This window comes from Eschrichtius robustus, chromosome 9 (assembly GCF_028021215.1).
Source record: "Eschrichtius robustus isolate mEscRob2 chromosome 9, mEscRob2.pri, whole genome shotgun sequence".
NCBI classification, from domain to species: domain Eukaryota; kingdom Metazoa; phylum Chordata; class Mammalia; order Artiodactyla; family Eschrichtiidae; genus Eschrichtius; species Eschrichtius robustus.
In genome coordinates this window covers 57,678,209-57,698,228 of record NC_090832.1, presented here as the reverse complement: position 1 = coordinate 57,698,228, position 20,020 = coordinate 57,678,209, and the positions used below count along the sequence as shown (strand labels likewise).

The following is a 20,020-nucleotide window of genomic DNA, read 5'->3' as shown; positions in this document are numbered from 1 at the left end:
CCATTTTGTACTTTTATAAGTGTAACCAATTCACAGTACTATAGAGATGTCTTAGTAGCTACCCCCAAATTCCCTACTATAGTGAACATTTTTCTACAAAGAATAAAGAATGAATGATTAGAAGACAATAATTATACATTTGGTGAATGTATTTAATGTGATTATTATATTTTCTAGTATTTTCATGCATATAATTACATACGGTCTGCTTTTACATATATCTTCCTGTTTTTCTAAAGTATTGATATATTCTAATTCTGTGAGTAGATATAAGTAGTAATCTCATTTTGGCTTGAGGAAACCAAAGCCTAAACCTGCATTATTCAAGATTTTTTCAATTCCAGTTGTCTAAAATTCCCTTAAAATTAGTTAATAGCAAAAAGAAAGCACAATGGTTCCCTAGCTTGTAAAGTACATGATCTGTCTTCAGATACATTTGGATCCAACTGGATCCAGGTCATAAAGTCACAAACAGGTTCCTCTCCGTCCCTCACCTCCTTTTTCATTTGTATTGGCTCCTTTCTCAGACAGAGGTACAGAGGTGCCATCAAGGTTTATATCCGCTGATACGGAACTTCCTGAGAAGGAATGTGCTTCTTTCCCAATGGCTCCCTCGAAAGGCCTGGATTTAACTGATAAGCCAAGCTTGTGTCACTTGGCCATGCCTGAAGCAGTGGTTGTTATCAGGCCTATAACACCTGGAGCTAGGAGATTGGGTCAGGGAATAGATGGGAGGGAAAAGGGTTCTGCTCTAATAGGAAGAGATGGCTGAGGAGACAAAACAATAGCGTCCCATCAAAGATGTTACACGATTTAATCAGATCATATTCTTGGTCTTCTGAATTCCATGTTCTACTCTTTTAGTGTCCCATTTAGATGTGTTATAAGATGAAATGACATATAAAGACTCACCTTTAGGAGAATCCTTTAATATCTATTCATTAAGGAACAAGCCTATTCTGTCTTTAAAGGAGATGCTAGGAATCTCAGGGTACAAATAAAGTATAATCTTTAAAAAAAAACAGTGAGAATTCTGGTTTGACCTTCTCCCTCGACCCCACTATTCTTTCCAACTTTTGTTTTCCTAGCTTTTTTCCACTCCTTTTGCCTTTTGAAGATACAGGTGCTAATAGGAAAATCTTTCAAACAATACCTACTTTCTAACATATCAATAGATAGGCACTACTCCAGACAAAATTAGATACCTCCCCATTACCCAGCTTGTGGCATTACATTAAGAATGTTGATTTACTTGTTTGTCTAAATCATTTTTGACTTCCCAGTCTTATTGCCCAAACTCATAATTGTGTTTGATGTCAATAACACAATAATATTTATAAACGTTGAATGAGTGAATCAAACTGTAAAGCACTTAGAGACAAATGAAAAAAAAAAAGATAATTGTGAAAGCATATGTTCATATGGGAAAAGGGATATTCAAGAGACCCAAGAGTCGGCAAGCAAAGGCATTTCCTCATGGCAATAAAACAATAATTAGTTAAATCAATCTATTTTCAAAGTAGGAAATAACCAGGTTAATTAAAGTAGTGAAGGGACCGGGGATCTTCAAGTTAAGATCTAAGGTACAAATGTGAATATGCAAATCAATTCTTATTTTTTTCCTCAAAGACCACTTCCTCATCTAACTTGATATTACTGGTGCTAACATACTTGAGATTCTCAGTTACTCCACTCTATAATTATGACATATTTAAAGAGCTTTATAGCCCTCATTTTTCTAAATTTATCTAATTTGATCCTTACAATGTGAGGTGCATTTATTATTCTACTTATTTTAAAGATGAGAAAAATGAAGCTAAGAAAGATAACATGACTTACAGTAGATAACATGACTAATAAATTACAAAGCTAAAGCTCTAAGTCCCATTAGATTTCTGTGAAACTTTTACTTTTTCACATTTCTATGAGAAGTTACTATTACAGTTTCGTATATAGAGCACAATATAAAAAGCTAAACACACAATAAGTGCATAAAAAGTTGTTAAGGACACATATTAGTATGATTTGTTTGCATATCTATTGTTTTATTTGTCCAGAAATATCTATATCAATTTCTACATTATTCTTCAAATCATGCTTAAAATAGATCTTTAATATAATTTAATTTTTGGTTTGGGTAAATAATATATGAAGTATCGGGTTTTCAATTTTTATAGGTATTTGGAATTCATATTTACATGAACCCAAATTTCTGGTGTGTTTTTGGTTTGCATATTCCTAGATTTCAAATTAGAAAGAATCAGTCTGTTAACAACATAAAAAAATCAATTTTAATTCATTACATTGAAAAAAAGTAAATATAAACTGTATTGATGAACATAAATTTTTAATGCAAGAAGCTAATTTGAGCTCCAAATATCAGGATAATTGGATGTATTGGACACCAGCTGGAAGTGCAGAGAATACTTCCCCTTGATATTGACTCTTCTCTAGATCAATAGCAGTTCCAAATGTAGTAAAAAGCAGACACAATTTAACAGGACCTAAATTATTAAGGCCAGTGCATTGTTGCTAGAGAGTTCATTAACAATCCCATCAATACAGTGTGGTTCATGCATGCTAGTAAGAGCTTCATGGAACATTTTAAAAGAGAATGAGATAACTCAATGGACTGATTTTAGTGGAAAAATTTAATTAGGTAAGAATATTACATTAGTTAAATGAAACTTTTAATTGAAAACCTGTTGGCATTGTCTTAACTGCTTCACAGCTGTTCCTTAATCATTTATATTTAAAAAGTGAAGAGTTTCTCTACATGGTGTTTGAGAAACATCTAAACATCTTGGAATTTGTGTATAAATGTTTAAAGTAGTTTAGACGGTGGCAGTAAAAACAAATAGGATATAGGATTTTCTGCTTGGGAAATGGTGCATTTTAAAGATATATATATAGGAAAGAAAGAAAATTATATAGAAAATATTCACGATGAATATATATAATTCTTGGAAAGAATGCAAAATATTCATCTCCTAAAACTTTCACAATTCTAACATAACACTCCATGGACTAAATTTCATATCTTATAAAGATCTAAAAGCTTGCAGAGAAATAATGCTGTTTTGTAAAATTATCTTGTTGACTGTTGTTAAAGAAAATGGCATCCAGCAAGAGTTCTTGCAAGACTGAAAGCCCAAAATTGTATAGTATAAACATAAAGAGCCAATGAAAACTCTTACTCTCAAAATGAACATTTAGACTGCCTGTTCAAAATAGGTGAAATTGCTGCCGCAATTTTTTTGGTAGCTTTTAGTTTAAGACAGAGAATATTGGTTTGAAGAGACATAGAAACTTATTCAAATTCACAGATTTACAGGAACACCAAACAAATAGATCCATTAATTACTCATTGCATTAATCCTGGCCCTGGCCGTTTCTTTTCTGAATCCCAGCAACACTACTTCCTTCGCTTCATCTTCAAAGCATTGCTTAACTTGAATTTTCTTCCTAACTCATCAATTTGACTGTGAGGCTGAACCCATTCTATTCTTTTCCCTTCTCCTTTCTTTATCTTTCCTTTAAGCTCTTCTTCCTTTTAGCTCTCATGGGTACTAAATACCATACAGGTAGGTACAAAATTCCATATTCCTTTCAAAGGAATTCCTTTAAAGGATTTTAAAGGTCTTTCGCCATGCAGTTTCTGGAATCTCCTTTTATTCAACTAATCTACAATACAGGAATCATTCTGATTAGTTAAAAACCATGAAATACAGGCATATTATTATCCTAACTCTGTAAGAGGGACAAAAGATGATAAAATCCTGGGATATTAGTAAATGACTTTGGATAAGAGAGAAAGGCTTTTAGTTTTTCTCTACAGAGTCTCAGGAAGCCAGGGTGGGTTTTAATGTGTGTGAGAAGTTTAACAGTGAAGTTGAAACAACAAAGAAAATATAATACAGGTATTGGCAGATTTTATTGGACCAGGTAGGAATTGGGCAGATTCTGAATGCAGACAATGGCTGATGAAGAGTAAACTTTGATTTCCCTTATTTATAAATTTGTATGAAATGTTGGTACAAAGTTTATTGCAAAAGTGCACAAAGCATAGAGCATTATGGAGAGGAGATGGATAAATTAGGATTTTGATTGTGTTACAAAGGCCAATATAAAATCAGAATGAAAGGTGATTTTCTAGGAATGCAAATGTCCACCTGGTTCTAGCCCCTCCTTTTACAGATGAAGAAACTGAAGACTAGAAAAAACTACAAGGCAGATTTGTCCAGGTTCACATTGCTGGTAGGTTGTTATCTGTCCAACAGCAGTCCTTCGGCTAGTAACAAAATGCAAGATACTGTAATATTTTACCACTTATATTTAAATTCTAAACTTGTCAGATAACGTGTGTGTATTCCGTAACTTTTTTTTTTTTTGAGCACTGAATTGTGGCATTGTGTACACACCACATTTTACAGGGATCAAGTTGTTGTTGTAGGATAATTTCCTTCCTGCTCCTTCTCCTTCCAGAATTTGATATGCTTTCTTGAACAGCACGAAGCCTGTTCCCTTATTTAGGCTAACAGTGGGTGCAGAAGGGTGGAAACATTATACTTTCTAAACTGGTCCCTTGTTTTGGATAATATCCATCTTGACAAGATTACCACTCTTCTGGTGATCATCGTCATCATCATCTAACACCTGCCTATGCACCACGAGCCAGGGATTGTGCAAACTGCTTTAATGTATTATCTCATGCAGTCTGTGTAGTCCACGCAGCTGCTGGTAAAGAACTCCGTTTCAGAGTAGTACAAAGAGCCGGCAACACAGTAAGCATAATGGCAGCTGCAGTGTAACTGGGAGAATTGTCTCTGACAATTGGCTGCCGACTGGGTCTGAGGGCATTTCTTCTTCAATCCCTCAGTTTCGTTAGCAGCCACTGTGCACCTGCTCCGTGCCGGGCGGAGTGCTGGCTGCAGTGTGCCAGCTGAATGAGCAAACCCCAGCCTGCCTTCCATGTGTGACCCTCACCCTTGGTCAGAGTGGTGGATGATCCTCTGTCCCATTTAGGCTTGTGCCGATTGTGCGAGGGAGCTCCAGAGGTCAGAATCCAGCCCTTTCCCCACCAACCTTAATATTCATGTCCTCTAATCGAAGAATCAATATTAATTGTTTTTCTCTTGGAACTATCTGGTTTATAAAAGTGGTTTTTCCAACAAGGAAAAGATATGGCAGATCATCATTTTTCATTTTCAATTATAAAATGAAGAAACAAGGCAAATGGGGATTTAAATTTTTTTTATTATTTGTTTTAGATAAAAGATCTAGTCAATGGGCTGATTCATTTTGTTGTGCAGTAGAGACTAACACAACATTGTAAAGCAACCATACTCCAATAAAAATTAATTTAAAAAAAGATCGAGTCAATGGAAGAGCCAGGATTCATAAACTTAAACTCCATGTATTAGACCATGCTGCTCTTTGTGCTATGCACTATACTTCAGATGGGAATACAGAAATGAGCAAAATCTGAGACGTAGGAGTTCCAGAATGGATCTGCCACCTGCCAGCTAGCATTCAGATCTCAAAGGAGACCTGCCTGCACTTATTTAATGGAAAGATAAATGTGTTCACGGAACTGTTACTATAAATTCATTTAGAAACAGGACAGAGGCTGCACTCACATTCTTCCCAGGTCTGAGCTACTGGCAGATTTGGTTCGCTGTACCTCTGGGAGGGAATACATTCTAGCTAGATGGCAAAGTGTGATTGTTATTCAGAGCTTCCTAATACCTATTTCTTTTACAGTTTAAATGAACTTATTGTTTGAATTCATCAATTTATTGAAAAATGCTTTTATACACTTACTATGGGCAAGTCAATATATGGGATACTGTGCATGGTATTACAAAGATAGGTATGGTTATTATCCAAAAGATGCTTGTATCAAGAAAGGAAGATAAAAAATGAGAAAGCATAAATAGTTTTATTAAAAGTAGAATGTTCAAGGAGGAAAGAAGATACAGATCAGTGATGCTTAGTTTGTGAAGATTCTAGATACTTATAGAATAAAATGAAATCTATGAACCATCTTCCCAGAAAAATGCATGATCAGTTTTTTTTTTAATAGCTGTGTTGGAGTAAAATTGATGTATTATACTTCCCATATTTAAATTGTACAATTTGATAGGTTTTGACCTAAGTATACACCCATATAACCATCACTATAATCAAGATATGATCATATATCACATCACTCTTAAGTTTAGTTACATTTAAATGTAAATTATTAAATACAATATTGGGTGTGTTTGGAGCCCAGGTCAAGAGCCCAAATATGCAAACAGTGCTTCAGCAGAATGACATTGTCATAAATGTAACTCTGCTGGCATAATAGAGAAGATAAATGGGAAAAGGCTGGGTTCCAAGTTCTCCCAGGCAAAACTCAATGGGGTACCGGAAAGCCATGTTACCTGGGGAACGGAATATTCCAAAAGACTGCCTCACCATTGGGAAGAAAGATAAATACCTTTGATTTTTTTTTTTTTTTAATCCTCTATTTTTTTTTAAATTTATTCTTTTTTTTTTTTTTTTTGGCTGCATTGGGTCTTCGTTGCTGCACGCGGGCTTTCTCTAGTTGCGGCGAGCGGGGGCTACTCTTCGTTGCGGTGCACAGGCTCGTCATTGTGGTGACTTCTCTTGTTGCGGAGCACGGGCTCTAGGTGCGCGGGCTTAAGTAGTTGTGGCTCGCGGGCTCAGTAGTTGTGGCTTGTGGGCTCTAGAGCGCAGGCTCAGTAGTTGTGGCACATGGGCTTAGGTGCTCTGCAGCACGTAGGATCTTACCGGACCAGGGATCTAACCCTTGTACCCTGCGTTGGCAGGCGGATTCTTAACCACTGCACCACCAAGGAAGTCCTACCTTTGATAGCTTTTTGCAAAGAGAAGTCTTTAGAGTATCAAAGGGGTTTTATGTAGCAATGTTCTCTTCTATGATCATATGTAGTTCAAAATTGTTCATTTCTAACTGTTTCGTCCTTCATGCGAATAAAGGCTATGTTTTAATTTTTTATGACTCCTAGAACATCTATCCCAGAACTTTACAAAAAAGATGTTTAATGATGATGATTATAGTGATCAGAAACTGAAATAACATGTGCACTCCATATGGACATGCTTGGTAATTTGCTGCTTAGTACCAGAATCTTCTGTAAATGAAATCTAAGTACATAGAAATATTTTAACTAGTCACAGTATCCATTATTATTCCTGTTTTTATATATTTGGAAATGTTTCAATCATACATCCCAAATCAGAAATATTTAGCAATGGTAAATTTTATCATCTGAAACTTTTGAGAGCATCTAATCTCCCTGATTCTTCAATTATTTAAAAATATGCAGTGGACTTTTTCAGAGCATAAAAGAAATGTAAGCATACTTATATTTCAGTGTTCTTTCAATACTTTAAAGTCTCATCAGACTTGAGGTTACTTGAGGTAGATGAAATAGCACTGGGTGACTAAACCAATTTCTGTGGCAATAGCTCAACCACAGAAATTAGCAGTCATCACTATTCCACCTGCATCCACGTTGCACACTCCATGACTAAAAGTAATTAAACTAGATATGAGATAAACCCAGCAATAAGTTAGGGAGATGGTTAATGTATATTTAAAATGTATGAGAAGGCACTTCTTGTGATCTTTTCAAACCATCCGTTTAAAAAGATTATTGTTTTACTGAAATGTGTAGGACTGTATTGCACAGTTTTAAAGGTTTGCAAAACAAGTTTTTGGCTGACAGACATTCTTTGTAGGTTAACTAACTTATTTTGGAAAGAAAAATAAAGTTCAACTCCAGTCTAGTCTGAGATGGGCTCTCAAGGGGGCTCGTGTTGCTATTGATAGATGCTTGACCTAGTAGTGAAACACGGAGAGCTCCACTTGACTCTGTCTGTACCTACCTAGACTACGCTTCCTTCTGGTCTGTATTCCCAGGGTGAACACATATTCTAGCTTTCCAATAAGTGTGATCTATTTATATATTGAGTAATTATACTTGAAAGAGAGAAAATAGGATGGATTGTTTTGTCTTCCTTGCTGATTTATTTTTTCTCTCTGCCTAGATTTTGTCTTTGTAGTTTAGGATCTGAATGACTACAACTTTATCTAACCCCCTCCTATGGATTTTAATAATCAAATTGTACACATACTCCATTTTAATTTAGTTGGTTAAAATACAGTTATGCTTACCTCTGAAGTTTTTTTAGAGGTAGCTATTATGTACAAGGAAAAAAATTTGACTTGGAAGACAACTGAACTTTTATTTGAATCTCAGCTCAGAGATATACTGTCTATGGGACATAATTGTCTGGTATTCAGCAGAACCTCCAAAAATATGAGATCTGCTGCCATCAGTTTCCCCTCCATTGCCTGTCATAGTTTCAGTGGGAATATGGTTTAGGGGAGATAGTTGGTTATGGTAGTTAGGATGGTGGTTCTAAGAATTAGACCTTGTCTGAATCGTGTTTTTAAGGCTTGTTTCTGAGTCTTATTTCTGCCAGAGTCTTATTATGATAGTTTGGATGGTAGTTCTAAGAGCTAAGCTTTGCCTGAGTCTTGTTTTCTAAGTCTTGTCTCTCAAGGTGATGAGACCTTGAGAAGATTACTTCAACCTTGCTAAGCCTCAGTTTTCTCCTCTCTAAATGATAAGAGTAATATCACCTGAAACATAGGGTCTTTGTGAAATGCATATAGACAAATGGACACAGTGTGGCGTAGAGTAAGCATGCAATGTAACTTGACAGTAATGATAATATAAAAATGATGACAAAGTAATTAGCCTGTGTGTCTCCTCTACTTTTCTCCTTTTCTGTTCGACTCCTCCCTTCTTTCCTCGTATTTTTCCATTGAGAGAAGAGTCAAGGCAAAGGACTATAGAGTCAAAATGAGAGGGTAGAGGACTTAGCAAGAGCAGCTCAATCGAACTCTACAATTTAGAGTTGGGAGTAAAGATGCCCCTTAAGCCTGATCTTGAAAGATACTCTGGTACCTTTGCCTTTTGTAAACCTAATGAGCAGCAACTGTATAGAATAAATCTACTTCTTTCACGACCTTGTTCCTGGTTAATGTTACTAACTTTCTGACTAACCTATTATAGACTTAATCTCATACATCAATGTATTTCTTTTTTTGTGAATTTATATTTACCAGTTCTCCACAATCTATACTTTCCCTTACTTCATAGTACATTTTCATTATGTAAATATTTACTGCTTATTAAGAAATTATATAGATTAATGTATTCAAGTACTTATTGATATTTCTTATATTTTATAACTTTAAAATAATTTAAACTGTTTTGCTTTATTAAATATAGAGCACTGAGCAAGAAACTAGAGAAAAGTATGTAAATTATGGATAGATTTTCTAGAGTCAAATCCAGCTCCACCTCTATATGCTATGATTTTTAGACCAGTTACTTAACTGTTCTCTGCTTCAGTTTCCTATTTTATACAGACCCAGTGAATCTCCAACTGCATGATGGTTATGAGAATTAAAGGAAATGATTTAAGGAAAGTGCCTCACACATAGTAAATACTGAACAAAAGGAAATGATAGGAAAGTGCCTCACACATAATAAATACTGAACAAATGTTAACTAGTAGTATTACTAAATTAAGGAAAAATTTCAAGCTTATACATTCTCGTGAAAATAAGAAAACCACTTTGATAATCTGGAGTTTTCTCAAAACTTTCCAAAGTTGAAAGAATTTACATATGTACAGTTTTGCAAAGAATACAGTAAAGGAAAGTCTGACAGGATATCAAGTTTAAATGGAAAACAACTCCATATTATCACATAACACAACTAGTCTAAAAGTAGGACAAAAAAAGCACCCTAAGCAGATGAAAATATCAGAGAGAGTAGTTTCAGAAGTTCTATTTATTGCTTTATAATAAATTAACATATTTTTAAACTGGAAATTCAAGAAGAAATTTGATCAACAACTTTTTAATTATAATTTTTTTCTCTAGTATTTATCTTAGTTTAATAAATATTGTCTTCCTTTTATAATTATATTTAAAATCACAGATCTTAAATAGTTTTATTATCATCTAGTATATCCTGTGATCCAGAAGCTAAAACTATGTACCAAAAATGATTTTCAAATTTTTAATTAAGCAAAATTCTTTCCTAGCATTGTCATTTTAGATAAGGCTACTATTCTAGGATTTTCATATAAGTCAGTAAGTCATGGCAGGATAGTAGTAATATCATAGTTTGTGTTCTTTTAGTTATTTTGTGACAGTAGATGAAAATTTTCATCTTGGGAATAATTGCAATGGTATTTAGTAAGCTTCCATCTTAAAAAAATGCAAAAAGTAAAGAAAAAGGAAAAAATATAAATTCTACTCACTACTGTCTCCCAAGAGTAATTATTAGTATCATTTTAGTGTATTTTCTTCCCTTCAATTTTTTTTGGTTGTTATTCATATAACATGCAGTATGATGTTTAAGAATACTTGCTGTGAGCAGTGAGGCTGTTTGAATCTGGACCTCTCCGCTTCTTACCTGTGTGACTTTGTTTAGTTACTTAACTTCTCTCAACCTTGGTTTCGTCATTTGTAAAGTGGGAACAATATCAGTGTTTTTATTAAACCATTATTGTGAGAATTAAATAAGTTGAATACTACATATTAAATACTCATAAAGATGTATATAATGGTTTATGCTAGAAATATAGCTCTGTATAAGCTATTTTTGCAGTTAGCATTTTACCACTTGCAATTTCTCATCTGAATGATTATTTTTCAAAACATGATTTTTAATGTTTATGTGAAATATCATTGTGATTTTATTGTGTTTCCTTATTTTGAACATTCAGTAGATTTCCACTCTTTTTATTTTTTTTAAATAAATAATGTATGTAGCTTTTGTTCTTATCTTTGATTTTTCTCAGGGCAAATTCCAGAAAGAGAAATTACTAGGTGAAAAAGAACATGGATATTTCAAAAACTCCCTTGTGGTGCAATCTGCAAAATTGCCCCTTATCTTCCCTTTAGTAGTATCTGAAAGTGTTCATATCTCTATACATTTGTTGACAGTGGTTTTTTGAAAATTCATTTTATTTTAAAATAAAATGTGTCTTTCATATCTTGGTAACTTTTTTTTATAACCATCCATGTGGTATATGAAATATGTCCTCTGAGTGTTAACTCAGGCCAAAGACAAATATCAGTCTAATCCTCAGGCTCGTACTATGTGCCTGTATCAACTCCACTACTCTAATTTTCACTGTGCTGCCATCAGAGTGTGTGAAATTAGTCAGCTGGTATTTGCCAAATGAAGGTTATGAATCTGAGCTCTATTCGCCAAAGATTTATGAACTATAAAATGGTATTATTATTATTATGTTCTGTCACTGCATTGTGCTGTTTAGCTGCCTTCCATTTTATGTGGTTAAGTTCCTGAGGATACATTTGCATGAAAGCTACTGTGTGTACTCATTTTGTATTGTATTGTGGCAAACGCTATTAATCTACAGGGTTCCTATTCATTTTGGAATTCATTTCACAGCTCACTAATTGTGTGAATGAGAAGAGGAAATATATGCTTTTATTCCAAACCATGCCAAGCAGATGGCCCAAAGTTCCTTGCTGCCCTCATTGTCAGTGGCTCTCTTCTGTAGGTAGTGAGCCTGGCATCAGTCCGTCAGACACAATGTGAGGGTCCATTTAACACAGCACTTGACAGTCACTGAGCCTCTGGTTTGTTATGACTTATAAACATTTTATTTTTTATCATCCACCTCTAAAGTGGTCAGTCATTTGAGCAGGTGCAAACACAGTAGAATTCATATTCGTCTTACTTGAGAAGCCAAAATGAATTTTTATTCATATGGAAATTTGGGGAAAAGAAGACAGTACAGGGGATTAAGCTTAGTTTCTTGAAAAGGGATTAACACGTATTGAGATTCAACACTCTAGCATCATTTCTGAGACTGAACCTTTTGAAAAGCTGAATTGCAGAAAAAATTAGGGTTTATATCTTTAAACTTTTTAAGGGAATCTCTTCAAATTTCTTTTTTCTTCGTATGCAAGGAAATTATTTACTTATTTACTTTTATATACAATATGTAATTTATGTAACCATTCAAAATGTTCACATTGGCATTCCTTGTGTGTGTGCGCGCGTGTGTGTGTGCGTGTGCGTGCGTGCGCGTGCGCACGCACGCAGTAGAACAGAGTAAGATAGAGACAGAGGGTGTGACAAAAAATGAAATAATGCATGTCTGCACACATTTCCTACTTAAGCAGAGATACTAGGATGATATGAAATTGGGTCATCACTTCAGGAAAGGGAGGGTAGGTCAGATGTTCTAATGGAGCCCATGAAGTAGTTTGATCACAGTATCTTATTTAAGAGAACCACAGCATGTGGAGATACTGTTTTCTCCCTTACATGAAGAAAAACTGGGTATTTATTTCTCTCACCCCTTCTTTCTCTCCACTTCTAAACCACCTATCATGGGCCTCCCATGTTGTATTGATGCCACATTTCCTTTTCTCTCGGCTTTCAGACAGATGCTGCTCTCATGTATGGTGCTGTGCACGTGGTGTCTGTGGGCGTCCAGCAGTTTCCCCCGATGACAGTCAGCTCCTTCCAAACCACCCATCATGGGTCTCCCATGTTGTATTGATGCCACATTTCCTTTTCTCTCGTCTTTCAGACGGATGCTGCTCTCATGTATGATGCTGTGCACGTGGTGTCTGTGGGCGTCCAGCAGTTTCCCCAGATGACAGTCAGCTCCTTACAGTGCAATCGACACAAACCCTGGCGCTTTGGGACCCGCTTCATGAGCCTAATTAAAGAGGTGAGTCAGGAGAAGCACATCTGTCCTGTCTCGCGTGTCCTCAAGCTGAATGAATTGAGATTATTGCACTTTTCCTAACAGGTGACCTTTTACTTTTATCTCTTAAATTAAACTTTCTACCTCTCCCCATACAAGCAAAATTAACATTTTTACTAAATAATATGGAAGGGAAAAATTACATGATAAATAAATGGATTTCCTACAAAATATTTGTGATTGTGTGAACAGATGAAAATCAGTGACCTATGATTTAAGACATTGTTAGTTTTCACCTTTCTGAATCTTTATATATGTTACTTTTCATTTATGTGGAAACATAGATGTTTGAAGAATGTTTATATCATAGGCCACATGATATGCAAAGAATTTTTAACATGAATGCCCTTTGCACTACACTAAATTACACCCAATTGGTAAGTTTTCAAGAATTGTTTTTTAGAGTTATGGTTCCTAAGTATAACGTCTAGTTATTTTAATTGTATTAGAGTTAACATAACACAAAATATATGGATTCATGAAATTGCAAAGTTTACTTCATGTTGCATAATACAACCATTTTTATGGCCGTGTATCATTTCTAATTATGTCTGTTATAGTTTTAGACCAAGCATGCCCATAGTGAGAAAAAAAAAAAAAGAAAACTCTTAAAGATCACACACAAACATACACACTCACTTCATACACACATATTCTTCCCATTCTTCCTCTCATGAAGGAAATTCCTTTGTCAGCTAAGGATACTTTTTATTTGATTACAACAGGAGTTTTTTTAATTAAAAAAAAATTTTTTTATTAAAGTATAGTTGATTTAGGAGTTTTTATATGAAAGTTTAACTATGAAAATTTAATCTGTGCTATGAAAAGTCACAGCTGTTATTACCATATAAAATTTTTCTTTAATGGCTTAGAAGAAATCATCAGCTCATCGTATAATAAATTACTCATCATGAAAATAAAAGTGCAAATAGAATCATAATTAAGAATCATCAGGTCCTTGGCAAAGAATGTCCGTGAATTTTCCTTGTCTGATTGTTATTGAACTCTCAGATAGGTGAAATGATGCTCCTAGAACAGTATGCAGTTCTTTTGTTACTCCACATTCTATATTTACTTCTGGTGTAAAAAACTAAGCATCACAGGGCTGCAAACATAGCACCCTGGTTTGGCTAGTTGAAGAAGAGCTTTTTCTGAATGCAGCACTTGACAACTGAGAAGTGTCAAACAACCCTGTAAGAAGCTGTTGTATGAAACTTGCTATTGTATTTATTGTAGGGTGTTATTGAGGATCTTGTCCACTGAATCAGGGGTTCACAACCCCCGGGCTACGGACCGGTACCGGTCCACGGCCTGTTAGGAAGCAGGCCACACAGCAGGAGGTGAGCAGGGGCTGAGCGAGCAAAGCTTCCTCTGCCGCTCCCCATCACTCCCCATCGCTCGCATTACCGCCTGAACCATTCCCCGCCCCCATCCGTGGAAAAATTGTCTTCCATGAAACCAGTCCCTGGTGCTAAAAAGGTTGGAGACCGCTGCACTAAATCACACAAGGTCACTCTTATGAGGACCGAAAAGAGACGTTTCTGTCAGGTCTCAGTACCAGGAAAAGCTGAGTTTCTCCTGGGCAATTGTTGTGTCTTAAATTATGGATCCTGTATGTTACAGTTCATCACATTTTCTTCTCTGCTTTGGTTGCTGGAAAGTTCAGAATTGAATTTGTGATTGGATTTATTAGTTGCACAGATTCACCTGATGTACATTTCCCTGTGCTGTCTTTAACCCAGATTTGTTTTACTGTTCTGCACTTCTGCTTCTGTACTTCTTGATCCCATTGCTTATTTTTATACTAAATATGGATTTTTGTTAACTGCCTGCAATTATTTTCTTTGGACAAAGTTGAGTTAATAAAATTTTTTTCTTCCTTACTGGAGACCTGTTAACACAGTAAACTCAGTGATGACCTGTTGCAATATGCATAGAGATATATATTATAGTTTTTTTTTCTATTTTATTTGTAATTTATTAGCCTAAATCTATTTTAGAATCCCTACACATAAGTATCCAAGAAGCACATGGAGCCTAAGAAATGTAGTAATAATGACATCCATCTGTAATCCTTATTGAAATGTTACCCTTTACCTACTGGGCTTTATTACTTCTTTTGAGTCTCAGTATATATTCTTTCAAACATAGTTGTGAGTATATGTTACATTATTTTAAATTTTCATATGTAGCTATTTTCCCAAGCTACTTGCAAATGACAGATAATATAAAACATGTAATTGGGGCTATATAACCAGCAGAATGGGAAATCTTTTTATATTTAAAAAAAAAACTCATTATTTACTCACCTTTGAGGGATGAACCCATTGTGTAGCTAGATTATTATATTCCCATCCCCTTCTACCTGGAGAGAGCCTTCTACAGGAAGTATAGTTTGATGTGAAGTAATTTTGATACACTTCTCCCAGCCTCACACAAAGAAAAATAAAGTAATAAGTTAATTATTCTAAGTGGAAAATGTATAATTGAAGCAGTATAGCATAATTTTTCCTAGATTCAGTTTCCTTCATTGTAATAAAATGTTTACTTTATATTAGTTTGGTGTTAGAGTGGTATTTTATAATAGTAGTTCTGTTTGTAATCTCCAGCGAGATAGTCACTATCTCATAAATATTATAAGTGACCAAACTCTTCTCACTTTGCTAAAAGAGGTTTGCTATTTAAAACATAAGCCACAAATTTCTCGTAAAGGAAAGTTATACCTGGAAAATGCATTATTTAAAATGAAAAATTTACAATAAATTTTTACTGAGACTAGGATATCATATTTAGAAAAAACATCCTTCAAAGTTCAGAAGAGAATAAAAATGTATAGCAATGTAAACTTATGAGAAATAACAAAAGATAAAACATTTTGTACAAAATTGTTTTATCTTCTCATCCTTTACTAATTTATGATTTTTGTTTGTTTGTTTGTTTTCCCCATAGGCACATTGGGAAGGCCTCACAGGCAGAATAACTTTCAACAAAACCAATGGCTTACGAACAGATTTTGATTTGGATGTGATCAGCCTCAAAGAAGAAGGTCTGGAAAAGGTACTTGAGACATTCAGTTTATTTACTTTAATTATTAAATAAACATATCCTAGTGAAGAAATAAAGAAATATTTCCTGTTGTAGACACATTTCATTGACATTTAACTTTATTGAGTAACTCTAAAAAAATACATCTTCAATTCGTTATATATATTGAATATAATAATTGACTATTAGGACTCAAGGATAAAGGATATCTTAAGGCAATTTAAATGTTTTTATTTTCTCATCAGGTTTTTCTGATTCTCTGCATACAATGTATATAATATTAATTTAAAATAATATATATTAATATATTAATATAATCTTAATTAGCTGTAAGATTTGATATAATGATTAGAAAATGTTTGCTGTAATATGAGTCTTTGTATATGCAGTTTATAATCACAGGCCTTCATAGACTTTCCTACTTAGAGCAGACCATACAGAAGGATTAAATACTGAAACATGTTTCCGCTGCTGGATCATATTCAAGAGAAATGTCTGAATTAATGTACATGAGTAAATTAGGTATGAACACAAATGCTACACATTACACTGGGTCTATCTTTCTTGATTCCATTTATAGGTATTGAGGTAAAGTACAAGAAAGACTCATAGAATTTGGGGGTGTGTGCTTACTTTAAGAACATTTTAGTGTAAGTTTGTAATACATGCATTTAGCTGTTTTCTGATGGATTCATTGAAAGTTACAGATTAAAAAGATATTTTGATAAGAACTTGAGAAAAAATTCTGTTTGAGATAACATCGCTTTAAAGATAGTGAGTTATGTTTCAGCTAACAATTGAACATGGAACATCATTCATAGATGGAAACTGAAGAAGGAAATTGAATCAAAATAAGGGGTATTTTAGCCTGAGAGAAAATAGTATACATGAATGTTGATTCAAATGATGCAGGAGAGAGAAAACACATATTTTTGATATCCCCAGGACAAGAAGTATATCATGGCCAACTGATGACTGAAGTTAACAGGGGTATTACCTCTTCTCATTGAGAGTTTCAGGTTGTACCCTTTGTCAAGACCATGCAAAATTAGGAATCTTTTATAATAAGCTGGAACTAAAATATTCGTGAGGCTGTCACTTCCTAATTACCTTGCTTCCAAGATAACAACATTAGTCTATACCCAAAACTGGAATTGAGAATGGTGGAGTTTAGTCAGCTCATATGGGCTTATCTCAGTGTTTACTGGGGATGTTATTATCTTATTTTTGGAAGTACCCAAGCCACTAGGATGAGCTTCGACCACTGCTTGTATTTCAACCCATCAACATAAAAATGGTGATGCTCTTCATGTTACCATAGGCCCAGTCCCTTGGACTCAAAGAAAATATTAGAGAAGGTTTTCCTAGGCTCTAGTGTGAATTATATAAAGATCCTGAATATAATGGTTACCAAGTATATGTGAGGATCTACCATATCGATAAGCAAGGTATCACAATGTGAGTTATAAATGTTGACCTGACATTCATCAATATTTTGTGTTCAGACAGAATTAGGCTCAAATCCTTGTTCTGCCATTTACTATTTATAGACAAGTTTCTTAATCCTTCTAAAACACAGCATCTTCAACTGCATCCTGGGGTGGTAGCAATATCTGCCTCATTAAGGCTCCTAAGTTTTGTTGATTTTACTTTTATTTTTTCCTAAAAAAAGTATAGTTACCAATCCATAGATGAAAAAACAGAGTTCCTACCTTGATAGAGTTCACACTTTGGAAGATTCAATAGATGGTGATTCAGGAGGCTTAAATTAACTATTCTAGTTCTATCACAACAAGTGTGTGAACTTCCTCCTTCCATCCAACTTCTCTGGGCCAAATTCCCCATCTCAAAAAAAGTAGAGTGCAAAGGGCTTCTCTCTTGGACAGGCTGAAGTGAAAATATCATGGTCTCTAAAAGAACCTGGAAATATGTTAATAGGGGTCGAGGCTAGGAATTTTAACTATCCTCAATTCTATCTTCTCATGCTACTGCCTTTTCCTAGTTTTGTCTTGGTCATCTTTGACTAGCACACTTTATTTATTCATTTAATTCTCTAACAAATATGCAGTGAACTTCTATTTTGTGCCCCTATGAAGGTTTTGCTCTAGTGAAGAAAACCTGCCAATTATAAATTGATTCATAAAATTATATCGGGTTGGCCAAAAGATTCGTTCAGTTTTTTTCCATAAAATGGCTCTAGTAGCACTTAGTTGTATTTAACTTCATTCAAAATAATTTTTTTAGATTGTATGTGACAGCTGTCATATCAGCGTGCATTTAAAAAAGGACATCAAAATTGGTGAATTTTTGTGTAGCCATTTTAATATTGAAGATGGAAGAAAAACAGCAACATTTTCAGCATATTATGCTTTATTATTTCAAGAAAGGTAAAAACCCAACTGAAATGCAAAAAAAAGATTGTGCAGTGTATGGAGAAGGTGCTGTGATTGATTGAACATGTCAAAAGTGGTTTGCAGAGTTTCGTGCTAAAGATTTCTCGCTGGACGATACTCCATGGTCTGGTGGACCAGTTGAAGTTGATAGCAATCAAATCAAGACATTAACTGAGAACAATCAATGTTATACCACGTGGGAGATAGCTGACATACTCAAAATATCCAAATCAAGCGTTGAAAAGCATTTACACTAGTTTGATTATGTGAATCGCTTTGATGTTTGGGTCCACATAAGTTAAGCAGAAAAAACCTTCTTGACCGTATTTCCACATGCGATTCTCTACTTAAACGTAATGAAAACGTTCCATTTTTAAAACAATGGATGGGCAGTGGCAAGTGGATACTGTACAATAATGTGGAATGGAAGAGATTGTGGGGCAAGTGAAATGAACCACCACCAACCATGCCAAAGGCCGGTCTTCATCCAAAGAAGGTGATGTTGTGTATATGGTGGGATTGGAAGGGAGTCCTTTATTATGAGCTCCTTCCAGAAAACCAAACAACTAATTCCAACAAGTACTGCTCCCAATTAGACCAACTGAAAGCAGCACTCGACAAAGAGTGTCCAGAATTAGTCAACAGAAAACTCTTAATCTTCCATCAGGATAACACACGACTGCATGTTTCTTTGATGACCAGGCAAAAACTGTTACAGCTTGTCTGGGAAGTTGTGATTCATCCGCCATATTCACCAGACATTGCACCTTCGTCGGAGTTCCATTTATTTAGGACTTTACAAAATTCTCTTAATAGAAAAAATTTCAATTCCCTGGAAGACTGTAAAAGGCGCCTGGAACAGTTCTTTGCTCAAAAAGATAAAAAGTTTTGGGAACATGGAATTATGAAGTTGCCTGAAAAATAGCAGAAGGTAGTGGAAGAAAAGGGTGAATACACTGTTGAATAAAGTTCTTGGTGAAAATGAAAAATGTGTCTTTTATTTTTACTTAAAATACCAAAGACACTTTTTGGCCAACCCAGTAATATAGGATTGGGCAGTGAAATGTGCTAAAAAGAAAGATCTCTTGCTTGTATGTCATTAAGATGATACATTTTGAATCGTTTTCTGAAATGTGAATCTTAGGATTGAAACAGTTAGTAGGAGTAAAATCCATACTTCTGATGTTTGTAACTGTGGAGCAGATAAACCAGGAAGGAACAGGTATATTTCTGACAAACAGAGAAGTAGGACATATTCAGGGAACTGAGCTCAGAGTTAAAATGCTACTCTGAACACAGTTTTCCACTTAGATAGGGTTCATAGATCATAGTGAATTCTTTCTCCTTTATCTCGATGGAGATCTTGGTTAGAACCCAGCCCAGTTAGCCATGGTCTAAGAAGGGTCACCAGTACCGCACACACAACCAACCACATCTGGTTTGTTTGTTTGTTTGTTTAACTGGAGCAAGGAATAACGAATTTATCCAAAAAGCCGACAGTCTGAGAAGATGGTGGACTTGTGTCCCAAAGAACCATCTTACCTGAGTTAGAATTCAGGCTTCTTTTATACTAAAAGGGGAGGGAGTAAAGTCAAACATTTCCTGGTTCCCGTCAGCCTCCAGAGGGGATGTGTTAATTTCTTCCTTCCTGCAGTCATTCACAGGTGGCAGGTCTAAGAAGGGTCACCAATACCGCATACACAACCAACTACACC

At 35.0% G+C, this 20,020-nt stretch overlaps 1 protein-coding gene across 5 annotated transcripts in view; it reads left to right on the top strand.

The window, feature by feature from the left end:
• The window catches only part of GRIK2 (glutamate ionotropic receptor kainate type subunit 2), a 629,459-nt gene that overhangs the window by 381,040 nt on the left and 228,399 nt on the right, over nt 1-20,020 (top strand). For all 5 annotated transcript variants that reach the window (XM_068550777.1, XM_068550778.1, XM_068550781.1 and 2 more), the window contains exons 7-8: nt 12,688-12,831; nt 15,817-15,924. In XM_068550777.1, coding sequence (XP_068406878.1) covers nt 12,688-12,831; nt 15,817-15,924 — 252 coding nt within the window. The remainder of the gene's footprint in view (nt 1-12,687; nt 12,832-15,816; nt 15,925-20,020) is intronic.